Source organism: Ictalurus punctatus, chromosome 12, assembly GCF_001660625.3.
Source record: "Ictalurus punctatus breed USDA103 chromosome 12, Coco_2.0, whole genome shotgun sequence".
Taxonomy (NCBI): Eukaryota; Metazoa; Chordata; class Actinopteri; order Siluriformes; family Ictaluridae; genus Ictalurus; species Ictalurus punctatus.
In genome coordinates this window covers 14669550-14683710 of record NC_030427.2, presented here as the reverse complement: position 1 = coordinate 14683710, position 14161 = coordinate 14669550, and the positions used below count along the sequence as shown (strand labels likewise).

The following is a 14161-nucleotide window of genomic DNA, read 5'->3' as shown; positions in this document are numbered from 1 at the left end:
AAAGGAAAAAAACGAAACACTATCTTAGATAAGTTAACATTACTTTTTTTGTCATTTAAGCAAAGTGACATATATTTTGAGTATTCTGTTAAATGGTAACGTAATTGTTGCCATATGGCAACAACATTTGAACAGTTGAAACAGGCCTACACAGCAGAAAAGACACCAGGCTTCTCTCATAATTTATTTACATTTTTTCACCTTAAAAATGAGAAAAACAGTTGTAATTTCAGACATTTTGCACCTTATTTTCGAAATTTTAGGTTTCAAGAGAAAGAATGAAAGCTTCCTCAATCAAAACATGTTAGGATCTAATTTTTGTAGCCTATGTATTTTGAGTGAGTAAATCCATTCACATGCTTTGTACTTTTTACACCAGTCATTCCTTTCTAGAAGATATAACTTCTACATGTTTACAAGGTGGTAAAAAAACAAAGAAACTCAGAAACTTACAGTATAGTCTAGAAAATGCAGTAATTGGAATTGTTATCTCATACATTTTGTGTTATTTTGACTATATGATACATTCCACCTTTGCACAATGTTGCCATAAGGCAACAATTTACCAACTACCCCCCCAAAACTTTTTTTTTCCCACATTTTTTATAAATATATTTCTATTACTTGAACTATTTCAAGTAATAAAAATAAAAATAACAATTTTAAAACAACTTTTTGTGGTGTAAATTTCATTTATGCACAAGAGGGTTAAAAACTACTTTACAGAAAAAATTGACCTTTGAACTTTACAGAAAACTTGTACAGTGTGTGTGTGTGTGTGAGAGAACTCATTGCTGCACGCCCATGAACTCGAACTCGTCGACCCTCTGCTTTGTGAGGCCTTTCTTGATCTTCCTATAGCTGACGGTGAAGTACTTGGAGATGCCAGCACGTTTCCCTTTGTTCCCGTCCGCTCCTTCACACTCCTCCTCTGCGCCGTTCTCGTCCTCAATGCCGTCTTCCTCCTCCTGTTCATCTCCTGCTTCTTCACCCGCCTTCTCTCCATCCTGCCCGTCCTCCGCTTTCTCTCCATCCTGCCCGTCCTCCGCTTTCTGTCCATCTGCGTTTTCAGAAGTCCCGTTTTGAGACCCAGCCTCTCCGTTCGCTTGATTCGCTTCGTTAGCGGCCGCTCCTCCTTCTTCTGTCGTGGCTCCATCCTTCTGCTCCTCTGATGCCCCCTCCTCTTCCAGCAACGCAAAGTCTGCAGTAGTAATTAATAATGATAAACGCAAACAATCGTTAGTTAAAGCAATGTACAAAAACAGTTCATGGCGGGATCAAATCTTCATAAAGTAATCATATGTATGAACTATAAAGCAGGACTTAAATACACAAATTAAATAAATAAGTAAATATGTCAAATCTAAGGAGAAATAGTACAATATTTGTTTGTGTATTGGATATTAAAGTTATACAGTACTGTGAAAACGTCTTGAACACATGCTTAGAAATTAAAGAAAAGATGCCTTCAAAAATAATGGAATTAAATATTTCTACATTTTAAAAAATACTTTAAAGCGCAGTAAAGCATAATAAATGAAGCAAAGTCAATATCTGGTGTGACGACCATTTGATTAAAAAAAAATCATTAGTAGTCTCAGATACAGTGTGTGCAGTTTTATAAGGAAATGAGCTGTAAGTTTTACTGAGCATCGTACAGAACCAGCGCCAGTTCTTCTGGAGACTTTGACTGTTGCAGTTGCTTCTTATTTTTCCATTTATATTTACATTTATGGCATTTAGCAGATGCCCTTATTCAGAGCAACTTACATTTCTCTCATTTATACAACTGAGCATTTGAGGGTTAAGAGCCTTGCTCAAGGGCTCAGCAGTGGCAGCTTGGCAGTGCTTCACTTCAATTCAGTTCAATTCAATTCAATTTATTTCTATAGCACTTTTAACAATGGACATTGTCTCAAAGCAGCTTTACAGGAATATATAAACACTGGATACAGATTTTAAGTGTGTGAATTTATCCCTATTGAGTGAGCCGGTGGCGACGGTGGTGAGGAAAAACTCCCTAAGTTGGTAGGAGGAAGAAACCTTGAGAGGAACCAGACTCATCTGGGTAACAAATGAAGTGACTCATGAGAACTCACGCACTTCCGATCAGTAGTCATACGCTGCTTTCTGATTTATTGACATACAGACATTATTCTGTAATGTTTCATTTTGCGCTGGAAAAGTAATGTTTGGAAATCTACAGTGTTTTTTTTACTGACTTGATAATGTAGAAGTCATAAAGTAAAATAAAATAAAATAAAAATAAGGTGGATAAGACTTTTGCACAGTACTGTATGTCGGTCTGGGATAAAAAAAAAAAGTTAGATTACATGAACAGACAAAAATGATGAAAAGTCTGATTTATACCATCACTTGACACCTCTGCTTTAAGAAAAACACAAATATATTTCCCTAAAATAATGTAGAATTGTAGATAAAATAATGTGGAATTTTTTTTTGCCTTGGCTTTCTGTAAGAATCTCTTTAGGTAATTAAGAAGCCATTTAAGCAAACATGGTGATGAAAAAATGTGAAGAAAAAAAAAACATTTTTGGAAAAGGAATTGTAACAAACGTAGCTACAAAACACTTGGACAAGTGTGTCTACAAATATTTTAATAAAAGTAGCTTGACAACAAAACAGTTTAGCAAACATGGCTAAAAAAAAAAAAAAAAAAACTTGTTATGTTACAAAAAAACAAAGCGTAAAACCCCTATGTCCTGAAGATTTCCCATGCTGGAAGACTGTTACAAAGCACTGACACTGGAGACTCCTTCCATAAATGTCAAATAAACGTCTCTTTAAAGCAAAATGTGACTTGTTAATTAGAGCTCAAAATCCACATCTGGATTTCTGTACCGTTGCTTTGTGACACTGTCTATTGTTAAAAATTGAACATACATGATGCATGTGTGTGTATAAATCTACAGTATGTTTGCCGAGGAAATACACACCCAAGGCTTCAAATGCGCTGATCCTCTGCTTGGCATAGCCTTTCTTAATCTTTCTATAGTTCACAGTGTAGTATTTGTTGCCCGGACGATCAGACGAGCCTTCCTGCTCTTCTCCTCCCGCTTCACTCACTTTGTCTTCGTTCTGCCCGTCTCCTTCCCCTTCTTTCTTCTCCTCTGCTGCATCTTCACCTCCTTCCCCTTCTTTCTTCTCCTCCGTTGCGTCTTCACCTCCTTCTCCTTCTTTCTTCTCTTCCGCTGCGTCTTCACCTGCTTTCTTTTCGTCTGCTCCCGCTGACGCCTCTTCCTGTTCCTTCTGTTCCTCTGGCTTTTCCGGGTCGCTGTTTGGAGACTCCTCGCTGCTTTGTTTCGTAGCTGCTGCATATTTGGTAGAAGAAAAAGAGGAATGATTAGCAAGAGTGTTGAACTAAATAGTTCATGGATACAGTAGATGCAGGTGGCAATCAGAATGATGCATATGAAACCTGTCTGCCCTCTCACACATTTGCTGTCCAGGCTTCTCCGGTTTCAAAATATGATTTGCGATCGTTAAGATCTGCAAATGACGTCTAAGCAAATGAAAATATTTCCAATATAGTCAAATTGATCTAATATTGATCTAATACGGAACCTATTTCTAGACATTTTTACTCATTTCAATCTTGAAACACTCTTGTTCTATTCACAGATTATTCAGCTAATTTTAAGCATTTATGCCTAGAAAGAAGAAGACAATTCAAAGCTTGGAATTAGTGAAAAGAAATGTCTAGATATAGGTTTATTAATCTTATATTTGCTTTATTCTAAATGTATAATAGGATACTATTATGTAATGCTATGTACTTTTGATGATATTCAAGATATTATCACCTGTTAAGACATCTGGGGTTTTTTTGCAGTGTATCCAAAAGTGTCCCAAACGTCTACAGTATATACGAACATGACACTGTTGCCAAACGTATTAGCAAATTCAAAAGGACTGGAAGTGTTGCAGACCAACCGAGAAGTGGACGTCCACGAACATCCACTGACGAAGGCACAACCACGAGACGTGGTTCTGGCAAACACAATCCCTTATGTATGGAGAATTTTGGGCCACCATGTAGAGTTCTTAACTTTCCCAGCGCTGAGGTTTGAGATCAAGTAATCTTACTATCAACTGCCAAAATAATTGAGTCATTATTTATGAAAATTGGCTCAATTATATATATAAGTCTTGCATACGTATAATAATGAATTAATAGAATTCCTCAAAAGTGCACTTGTCATTGAACACATCACAGCCGTGATTAAATACTAAATATAAACCTCTTCCAAATGCAGATTTGAGGCTGTTTAAAGGTTATAAAAAGTTTTTTTAAATGGTGTATTGGCGTTTTGAGGACATCATCTTTAACAGGCTAAAGTTAATCACCCAGTGTTGTTTTAAATACAGTCCCGCAAGGCTGCATCCTGTGTCCAACACTGTTCTTAATTTATAGCAATAATATAAGTAAGAAGGCATGGGGTGGTGTGATGAAGCAGAGTGACAATTATCACCCTGAAGTTGATTATTTTCCAATAACACGCTACCCTGAACTGTTTTATTCATCTTATAATTCATCTTTATTCATCTTATTATTCATCTCATAACAACAGTTTGCCAAGATACAATTGATGTAGTGATGTTCCTGATGTCAGTTCCTCTTCTCATTTACGTTACAGCTGCTAGCAGCTTTTAAGGTAATAGGATGAAATAAACCATAAAGCGTTGTTAAACTTAAAGTTATGCTCTGTCACTGCAGACTACTTCCATAAACTTTCAATAAACGTTTGCTTGTATTTCCTCATTTGTAAGTCACTTTGGATAAGAGCTTCTGCTAAATGAATAAAATGTAAAATGTACATGTAAATAAAGGTGTCCTTGCTGTCGGCGCTGCGTTACAGCTGTGTGTTTATAGAAGTATAACAACAATCTACACCAATCAGACTGAAGAATTAAACGGCAAGGGGTTGAGCCAGTATGGAGATTATGTTTTACTCGCGGCATGCCTGACAAACCCTCTGTCGTGACGTCTATTTAAAGTTTGTGGACAAACTAAACACCTGATTTGAGGAGAGAGTGCTGGAACCTTTTCTGGCAATAAAGAACTGTATCTGTGGTGGTGACCACAAAGTTGAACGGCCATAATCGCTTTCATAAAACCGCTATGAACTCACCTATGAACATCAAAGGTCAGTGTAGCATTCTGGAAAAATAACCAGGATACCAACGTATTAGGTATTTCACCCCCTTTTGCATTTCCATGGTAAGGATTCCAAATCCAAGGGAGTGGATTTTTGGGGGGGAATTTGAATATGAAGAATAATCTAGACATCATGTCCCGGTTCTAGAATGTTCTCATACAAACTACGTCACAACTATGAATAAACAAATCAGCTGAGTCAGCAGCCTTTTATGGTTATACGACAGGTTATGAGGCAGAACCTAAAGCTCATGTAGATACACACACACACTCATACACTCACGCACTCACACTCACTATGTGTATGTGAAATCCGAAACATTTTATCTGTACGTTTGTGTGTATGCAAAGTTTTAGGATTGAAATCTACATAAGATTTATACACGAGGCCACAGGGCCATAGGGCTTTGAGTGACCTCGTGTTTGGCTGGTGCACCTCTGGACACATGATGCAAATGCGCTTTGAGGCATTTGAGTTGGATTTGAATAGACAAATATTGTGCCTGGAGAAACTCTGTAAAAGTCCTTTTAATGGTTTTCTTTAAAGTCGATCTTTTGTAAATACTTGTATGTGTATATGGATGTGTATGTGTGTATTTGTCCATAAACATAAACATGAACACAAAGGAGGAAATGTCTAATGAAGTAGAGTAAAAGGGAGTGAATTGAAGTGCCTTGTTCAGAAAATAAATGTTATATTTTCACTGTCAGAGCCTCTCCATTCACATAGCTCATCCAGACCATTTCCTTTACATATCATTTACGATAAATACAATTCTTCTAAATGTATCCTCTCTCTCAAACACTGACATCTACTAAACTACTTACATACCACAGTTTCCAACAGATTTTATCATTTTCCTACCTTCCTCAGCATTGCTTTGTGGCATCTTATCCTCTCCGGCCGCTGGCTCGGGTTCAGGTTTGTGGTCAGGGGATTCTGTAGGAGGTGCTGCTTGAGGGTCAGCCATCGTCTCCTGTGCTGGACCGTCTGAGCTGAGGTCCGTCCTCTCACCTGCACTCGTGTGTGGTTTAGAGGACACTGAGAAAACACAGCAGCTCGGTCGCACACCCTTTTGGAATGCTGATGAGGTTTTTAGCTTCACTGCTCAAACACGGAAATCTGATATATGACCATATATGTACAAAAAGTGTCCAATGTATATATCAGGAAATATGTCCGAATATATTTTCAAATATGGTACAGTAAACAGTTTACCCAATTTATCGGAGAATATGGATTATATACTGTATGTACATACTGTATATATACGTATATGGATTATGGTATATGGATTATATTCTGTACATACATACTGTATATATACGTATATGGATTATAGTATATGGATTATATACTGTACGTACATACTGTATATATACGTATATGGATTATAGTATATGGATTATATACTGCACATACATACTGTATATATATGTATAAGGATTATAGTATATGGATTATATACTGCACATACATACTGTATACATATACGTATATAGCATTATATACTACACGTACATACTGTATATATACGTATAAGGATTATAGTATATGGATTATAGTATATGGATTATATACTGCACATCCATACTGTATATATATACGTACAAGGATTATAATATATGGATTATATACTGTATGTACATACTGTTATATATATGTATATGGATTATAGTATATGGATTATGTACTGTACATGCATACTGTATATATACGTATAAGTATTATAGTATATGAATTATATACTGCACATCCATACTGTATATATACGTATATGGATTATAGTATATGGATTATATACTGTACGTACATACTGTATATATACGTATATGGATTATAGTATATGGATTATATACTGTACGTACATACTGTATATATATGTATAAGGATTATAGTATATGGATTATATACTACACGTACATACTGTATATATACGTATAAGGATTATAGTATATGGATTATATACTGCACATACATACTGTATATATATGTATAAGGATTATAGTATATGGATTATATACTACACGTACATACTGTATATATACGTATAAGGATTATAGTATATGGATTATAGTATATGGATTATATACTGCACGTCCATACTGTATATATACGTATAAGGATTATAGTATATAGATTATAGTATATGGATTATATACTGCACATCCATACTGTATATATATGTATATGGATTATAGTATATGGATTATACTGCGCGTCCATACTGTATATATATATATATATATATATATATATATATATATATATATATATATATATATATATATATATATATATATATATATATATGGATTATAGTATATGGATTATGTACTGTACATACATACTGTATATTTACGTATAAGGATTATAGTATATGGATTATATACTGTATGTACATACCGTTATATATATGTTTATGGATTATAGTATATGGATTATATACTGTACGTACATACTGTATACATTTTTATATTGTCGGGTGCAAACGTTTGTGTCTCGATTTTACAATTTATTTACAAACTACCAAAAAATCTACGAAACAATTACCAATGCGAAAATTATTTTCAAAAGTATGTTCAATATTGCCGTTTATTTACATTTGGAGCATGCCCTTATCCAGGGCGACTTACAGAAGTCGATAATCAAAAAACCCATGCTCGTACTATGTCACTAGATCAGGAAGTCCAAGAACCATCAGTCTAAAAAAGTCAGCTAGGGAGATTAGTACAGTATCAAAACACAAGAAAAAAGAATTTTATTAGAATAACAAAGTACACAAATTTAAGTACTTGGTGAAGAGGTAGGTCTTCGAAGATCATTGAATGAAGATATCTAGATGGTGCGTCCAATTGAGCAGTGTTAGAGGATCAGAGGAAGCGTTGCGTGTGATAAGTGATAAGTGCTTGAAGGCAGGTGGGCACTGGCCTGTTTTTGGCTTTGTAGGCAAGCGTCAGTGTTTTAAATCTGAGCTACAGGAAGCAGCTACTGGAAGCCAGTGGAGGGAGCGTAGCAGTGGGGTGATGTGGGAAAATTTCAGGAGGTTGAAATTAAGTCCAGAAATGGACAAATCCAGGTGAGAAGGACAGTTGGGTGTCCAGTGTTACCCCAAGGTTGCATGCAGTGACGGATAGTGAGTACAGGAAGAAGTTCAGGTTTTCAGCAGATGACTGAGATGGGTGTAGAGTCACATGCGCATAGCACTGTTATGAAAACCCATGTGAGGATATGATCTCACCAAGAAAGCGGGAATAGCAGGAGAACAGTGAATGCAGTTGGAGGCAGTGAATGTAGTTGGATGTAATAAAAAGCATGGGCATACTCTATATCCATCCATCCAGTTTCCACACCGCTTATCCTACACAAGGTCACTGGTGAGTCTGGATCCTATACTAGGGAACTCAGGGGACACCCTGGATGGAGTGCCAAGCCATTGCAGGGCACATTCACCCACTATGGACAATTTGGAAAGGTCAATCAGCCTACAACGCATGGCTCTGGACTGGGGGAGGAAATTGGAGTACCTAGATAAAACCCCCGATGCACGGGAAGAACATTCAAGCTCCACACATGCAGGGCTGAGATTGGATTCGAACCCCCAAGCCCGGTGGTGCGAGGCAAAAGTGCTAACCACTAAGCCACTGTGCTAACCGCAAAACACTAAACCCCCATACTGTACTTGCTATCAGACAATATTAATATTAGATTTAAATATGGAGATGCAAACTTTTGCTCTAAACTGTGGATGAATACAATTCTAATCCATGCACATTAATCATTTCATTTATTATTATTATTATATTGAAGTAAATTGGTTTCCTCAGGTACAAGTCCTGAATTTCACTTCATTGAACAAGTCATAAAACTGACTGTCATAGAGATGTCATATCCAGTCACGAAATGTCCGTTTACATCCATAACTATAATGACGGATTTCGAAGTTATTTAAAAACACCAAACCATGAAGTGGAATTTCTTTCTTTTTTTTTTCTTTTTTTTAAACATGTGCATGCTTTAATCGATTATAAAATCGAGTGCAAAATGCCAGCATGTGAGCACGTAGGAGTTAATGAAACTGTTTCTTGCTTACTTTTGTGATCGTGGGATGATTCTCAGACACACAAGCTTGGCAAGTGCGATAAAATCGACAAGCCACAGACGTTGCATGAATGCTAACAGGGCAAGAAAAGATTGTTGATTTGTGATAAATATGAAAATAACACGAAAGGCTGCTACCGAAACATGTCATACGTTTATTTACAACTCTTATGTACAGTATGAATGTCTTACACATAAATAAATGTATAAATAGAAGTATATAAATACAATTAAACACGAAAAAAAACACAACGTATTTATTTATAGTAAAATAGTAAACTAGTTCAATAAGTTAAATAATAGTTCAAAATATAAAGCCATTGTTTTGCAGGTTTTCTGAGATACGAAAAGATATGAAAATACTGCCTTGTAATGTAATACAGTATATTATACCACAGCGCTGCTGAACGCTCAAATATGACTGGTCAGAAGGTGTTGATTAGTTTTCTATGACAGCAGCCCTGAAAATAGTGCAGCTTTTAAAGCTCCAGTCTGACTGCATGTTAGTACTCTGTACTCTGTACTCCAGCACAGAGACCACAAGCAAGAGATCACAGTCCCGAGGCACATGCTTCAGAGGGATAATGTCCTCTTAGGGTTCTAGGTTTGAAGAACAAGACAGGAAGAGAGCGTTGAATTCTCCGAGGCGAGGCAGGACCGAGGCTGTGTGCAGCGTAGCTCACCTAAAAATAAACAGAACAACTTTTAGCTCGGTGTACTATACGTGTGTATAATATGTATAATGTTTCAAGGAAGGAATTTAATAAAGTTGTATTTCTATAGGTTTAATGCATGAACTTTTATTCACTGAATACATTTTTGGGGGGAATGGTGGAGAAATAAATACAGCAAAAAGATCCTTAAGTCATAATTATACTCGAAATGTGTCCAAACTTAAACATACTCACATATTTAAATGTAAAAAAACCAAATAGTCGTAGTAAACATTTCACTGAAATTAAAACGTCATGACTTCGGGTGTTCTCTTTAGCATTCATACCTCGTTTTATGATTTCATTTGTACTAAAATGGAATACTGCGCTTTTTTTTACTACATTATATTAATACATTACTACATTATGGAGTAGTGGATGAAGTATGATTGAGGCTAATAGGCAGTTATTAATTGACTGGCATCAATATGTAAATTGATATCAATTTGATTTGATTACAAAACAGTTAGATAGTTTCGGTTCTTAAATCTGATTGGCTGAGCCGTGTTTTAAGCCAATCAAATCCTGTATTAATGTGGCAGGTTTTAAACCTATACATACAATATATGGCATTATTCGTGTCCATAGAATACCCTGATCTGTGTACAGAATTTTGCTTAGCAATCAAAACTGTTAAGATTGTATGATAAAGGAATTGTTTTGTGAAATATATATATATATATATATATATATATATATATATATATATATATATATATATATATATATATATATATATATATTAACTTAATAATTTTTTTTTAACCCTGAATTTCATCATCACTGTAATATACACCCTCTCATGGCTTACTGCTTTAAAAATGTAAATATATGTATGTGTGTGTGTGTGTGTGTGTGTGTGTGTGTGTGTGTGTGTGTGTGTGTGTGTGTGTGTGTGTGTGTGTGTGTGTGTATAAGTTAAATATATAAGTAAATTGAAGCACATGAACTGATGCCCATTCTCAGTGTGTCTTCGTGTATTCTCAGAAACAGGTAAAAAAAAACAAAATGATAGACTCTCTTTTTCATTGCCTTTTCACTGTCTGTGTTCTATGTTAATATGTCTTCCTGTCAGTGAAGCCACACACACACACACATTTCTCACTGTGTTCATTAAGATGCAAGTTTAAGTGGAAATGATGCTCTTCCTTTTGCTTATGGGAAACCCCATATCTCTTTTGATATCACCCTCCTTTCACACACACACACACACACACACACACACACACATACACACACACACACACACACACCTGCGGTTACGAACCTCCTCTCAGACGCTCTTCCTGCGTGATAAGCATCTGCAGCTCCGCCCTCTTCTCTCTGAGATGCCTCTGTGAGATTTGGGGGGGAAACAAAGCACAATGTCAGCAATGTATAGCATCATTTCCCTGAAACTCCTACAGTACAGAATGCAATAGACATGCCGAATAATCTACACAGTAAAAGAGGTGCCATACACGCAGGTGGGAAAAGTTTGCGGGTGTTTAAAGGTGACGTGAACCCTTACCTGTAAATGCTCCAATTTCATTTGTAGTTCCTTTTGTTTCACTGAGGTTCCCCTCACAACCTCCATCCTATACACAAACAAAAACATCGTACAGACACTGTAACTATGGTGAATACTTATACTGTATAATATACCTATTCAGAATACTGAGTATACAACACATATTAAGACTAACTTACCAAGAATACATATGAAGTACATGATACATATTCTAAATAATATTAAGTACACAATACTTATTCACATTACTCTAAATACTTATTGTGTACACAATACTCTTTCAATAAGATTTGACACAATTTTTATTCAGGATACTGATTTAGCATGAAATACTTATTCAAAATATGGATTTTGTGCACAGTACCTATTCAGGACACCTACACATAATGCTTATTGTGTACTCAATAAGTCATTTAAATAGATATTGTATGCTGAGTAATAATTCTGAGTAGGTATTGTGTACTCAGTAAGTGTTCTGAATAAGTATTGCATACTAAATAAGTATTCTAAGTAAGTATTGTGTACCATATAAACATACGTAATGTGTACTCGATAAGCACTATATGTAAACATTAAGTATTGTGTACTATCTAAGATTGTGTACTCAAAAAATACACTGTATAAGTATTGTTTACACAATAGTTAGTGACTACATATTCAAAATACATGCTGAGTACACAATACTTATACAGAATATGTTTTGAGTACACATTACATATTCAAAATACTCATTGAGTACACATTACTCAATTAAAACTACTAATAAGTACACAATACTTATTAAAAATACAAATAGAGTACACAATACGTATTAAGAACACCAACTGGCTACACAGTATTTATTCAGAACACCTCTTGTGAATGAACAGAATACTTTTTGAAAATGTTTATCATGTATTAAGTGTATTCATCACTGAGTCTTACTTTAGTAAGCAGGAGCCTTTCTGAACGAGGTCAACAATTTGCTCATGTTGCAAACCTTCTACACAAATGCTGTTGACACTAATAATGATGTCACCTGAGAGAGAGAGAGAGAGAGAGAGAGAGAGAGAGAGAGAGAGAGAGAGAGAGAGAGAGACTAATGTACACTGGAAGTACTAATGTAACACAGGTGTGTATTTATAATTCTTTAAAAGGTCAACAAGCATGGTGTCAATCAATTAATGAGGAAAAAAAACTCACCTGTCCTTAAACCTGCGTTCTCTGCAGGACTGTTCTCCTTAACTGAGCACACACATGTGAACAGCTCAGCGTCAGTAGTGTTTTTCTCATAGGTCTATAGGGCAGAGACAGAGACAGAAAGAGAACGTTTATGCATTAACTCCAGCATTAGTTCTGACAGAAAGTCTCTGAGGTCAAAGTGAAATGAATTCGATGACATATTTCTAAACCTGATCATCTGTAACTTACCCTTATATTAAATCCAAATGCCTCGTTGTCTTTCTTTGATATTGACACATTTTGCCTGTAACACAAACACACATAAGGGGATACAATTTAACTTTTAATCCATAATCACCTCATAAATCCAAATTTACAATACATATGAATAGATAACATATGTAGTAAGCTGATATTACCTTTCAGAGTAGTGTGTCTTGTGTTTTATCTGAGTCATCATTGCCTGAGAAAATTCATTTGAAACTTAGTTTTACAATAAACATCTAAAATCTCAAATAAATATTTCCATAATATAAATTTCCATTTATAATTCCAGCAACATATTATTAAAATACTAGGCTACATGTTATTGTAACATTTTTACATTTATTGGTAGGCACATTGATAATCCTAGTTGATTTTATCTAAACAAGTTGTTATATATATATATATATATATATATATATATATATATATATATATATATATATATATATATATATATATATATATAAAACAAAATATTAGTTTGGTAATGTGAATGATATTATTCACTGAAACACATTTAGAAATATTCAGCATGTTCACAATACATATTATTGAGAAATCATTATCACAAAGCACAACACTGTGATAAATAATTAATTAACTAATCATTAATACCCATAATAATTAACACTTACTGTAGATCTTTGTCCCTCTCTGGCCACACACCCTGCTCGACTGCTTTTCCTCAGCAGTTTTTTGATTAACATCACTGAGCTCATTGTCATCCTCTCTCTCTCTCTTCTCCTCTGTCTGCTTCTGTCTCTCAATCTGCCGTGTGGCTGCTTTGATACTCGAGGAGCAGAAGTCACATGACTGCACTAAAACCCCCGCGGGACTTTCACTTCAGCTTGAGCATCAATTCTATTTACCGTAAAGCACGACTCTGTATTCACATTGAACAGAAGTGAAACAATGCAAAATGGTTAAATTCCCAGCACAGTCAGCGATTCACTGCCCATCAGTCAGCAACATTACTGAACTGAAATATACTGAAAAAAATCCTGCTTTATCATAACAACAACAACAACAACAACAACAATAATAATAATAATAATAATAATAATAATAATAATAATAATAATAATAATAATAATAATAACAACAGCAACAACAACAATCTCGGAAAATAGGCTATATGTTCAAATCAGAGAAAAAATGTATTCAAGCAGTAAACTAAACTATTTTAATTTTATATTATTATTAGTAGGAGGAGTAGTAGCTGTGGTAGT

General features: G+C 35.1%; 2 protein-coding genes across 4 annotated transcripts in view; both read right to left on the bottom strand.

Annotated features, from left to right (window-relative positions):
* LOC108272377 (uncharacterized) overlaps positions 1-6253 on the bottom strand; it is a 6685-nt gene extending 432 nt beyond the window's left edge. The window contains exons 1-3 of one of the 2 annotated variants that reach the window (XM_017480763.3): positions 6045-6253; positions 2958-3329; positions 1-1201 (exon numbers count right to left, since the gene is read on the bottom strand). The exon at positions 1-1201 is cut by the window's left edge and continues 432 nt beyond it. In XM_017480763.3, the coding sequence (XP_017336252.1) occupies positions 789-1201; positions 2958-3329; positions 6045-6150 (891 nt within the window). In that variant the 5' untranslated portion in view covers positions 6151-6253 and the 3' untranslated portion in view covers positions 1-788. Of the gene's footprint in view, positions 1202-2957; positions 3333-6044 lie in introns of both variants that reach the window. The other variant, XM_017480762.3, reaches the window with a different exon arrangement.
* Positions 6254-8832: 2579 nt separating this feature from the next.
* si:dkey-276j7.2 (cytohesin-interacting protein) lies at positions 8833-13845 on the bottom strand. 2 transcript variants are annotated; one of them, XM_017482407.3, is made up of 8 exons: positions 13568-13845; positions 13085-13128; positions 12915-12969; positions 12687-12780; positions 12429-12522; positions 11505-11571; positions 11248-11328; positions 8833-9964 (listed from the first exon to the last, which is right to left on the bottom strand). In XM_017482407.3, the coding sequence occupies exons 1-7, from the start codon at positions 13655-13657 to the stop codon at positions 11254-11256; spliced, it is 519 nt and encodes a 172-aa protein (XP_017337896.2). In that variant the 5' UTR covers positions 13658-13845; the 3' UTR covers positions 8833-9964; positions 11248-11253. The 2 variants fall into 2 exon arrangements, with proteins under 2 accessions (XP_017337896.2, XP_017337895.2); XM_017482406.3 differs by having other exon boundaries at positions 8840-9964; positions 11262-11328; positions 13568-13838.
* Between the last annotated feature and the right edge of the window lie 316 nt (positions 13846-14161).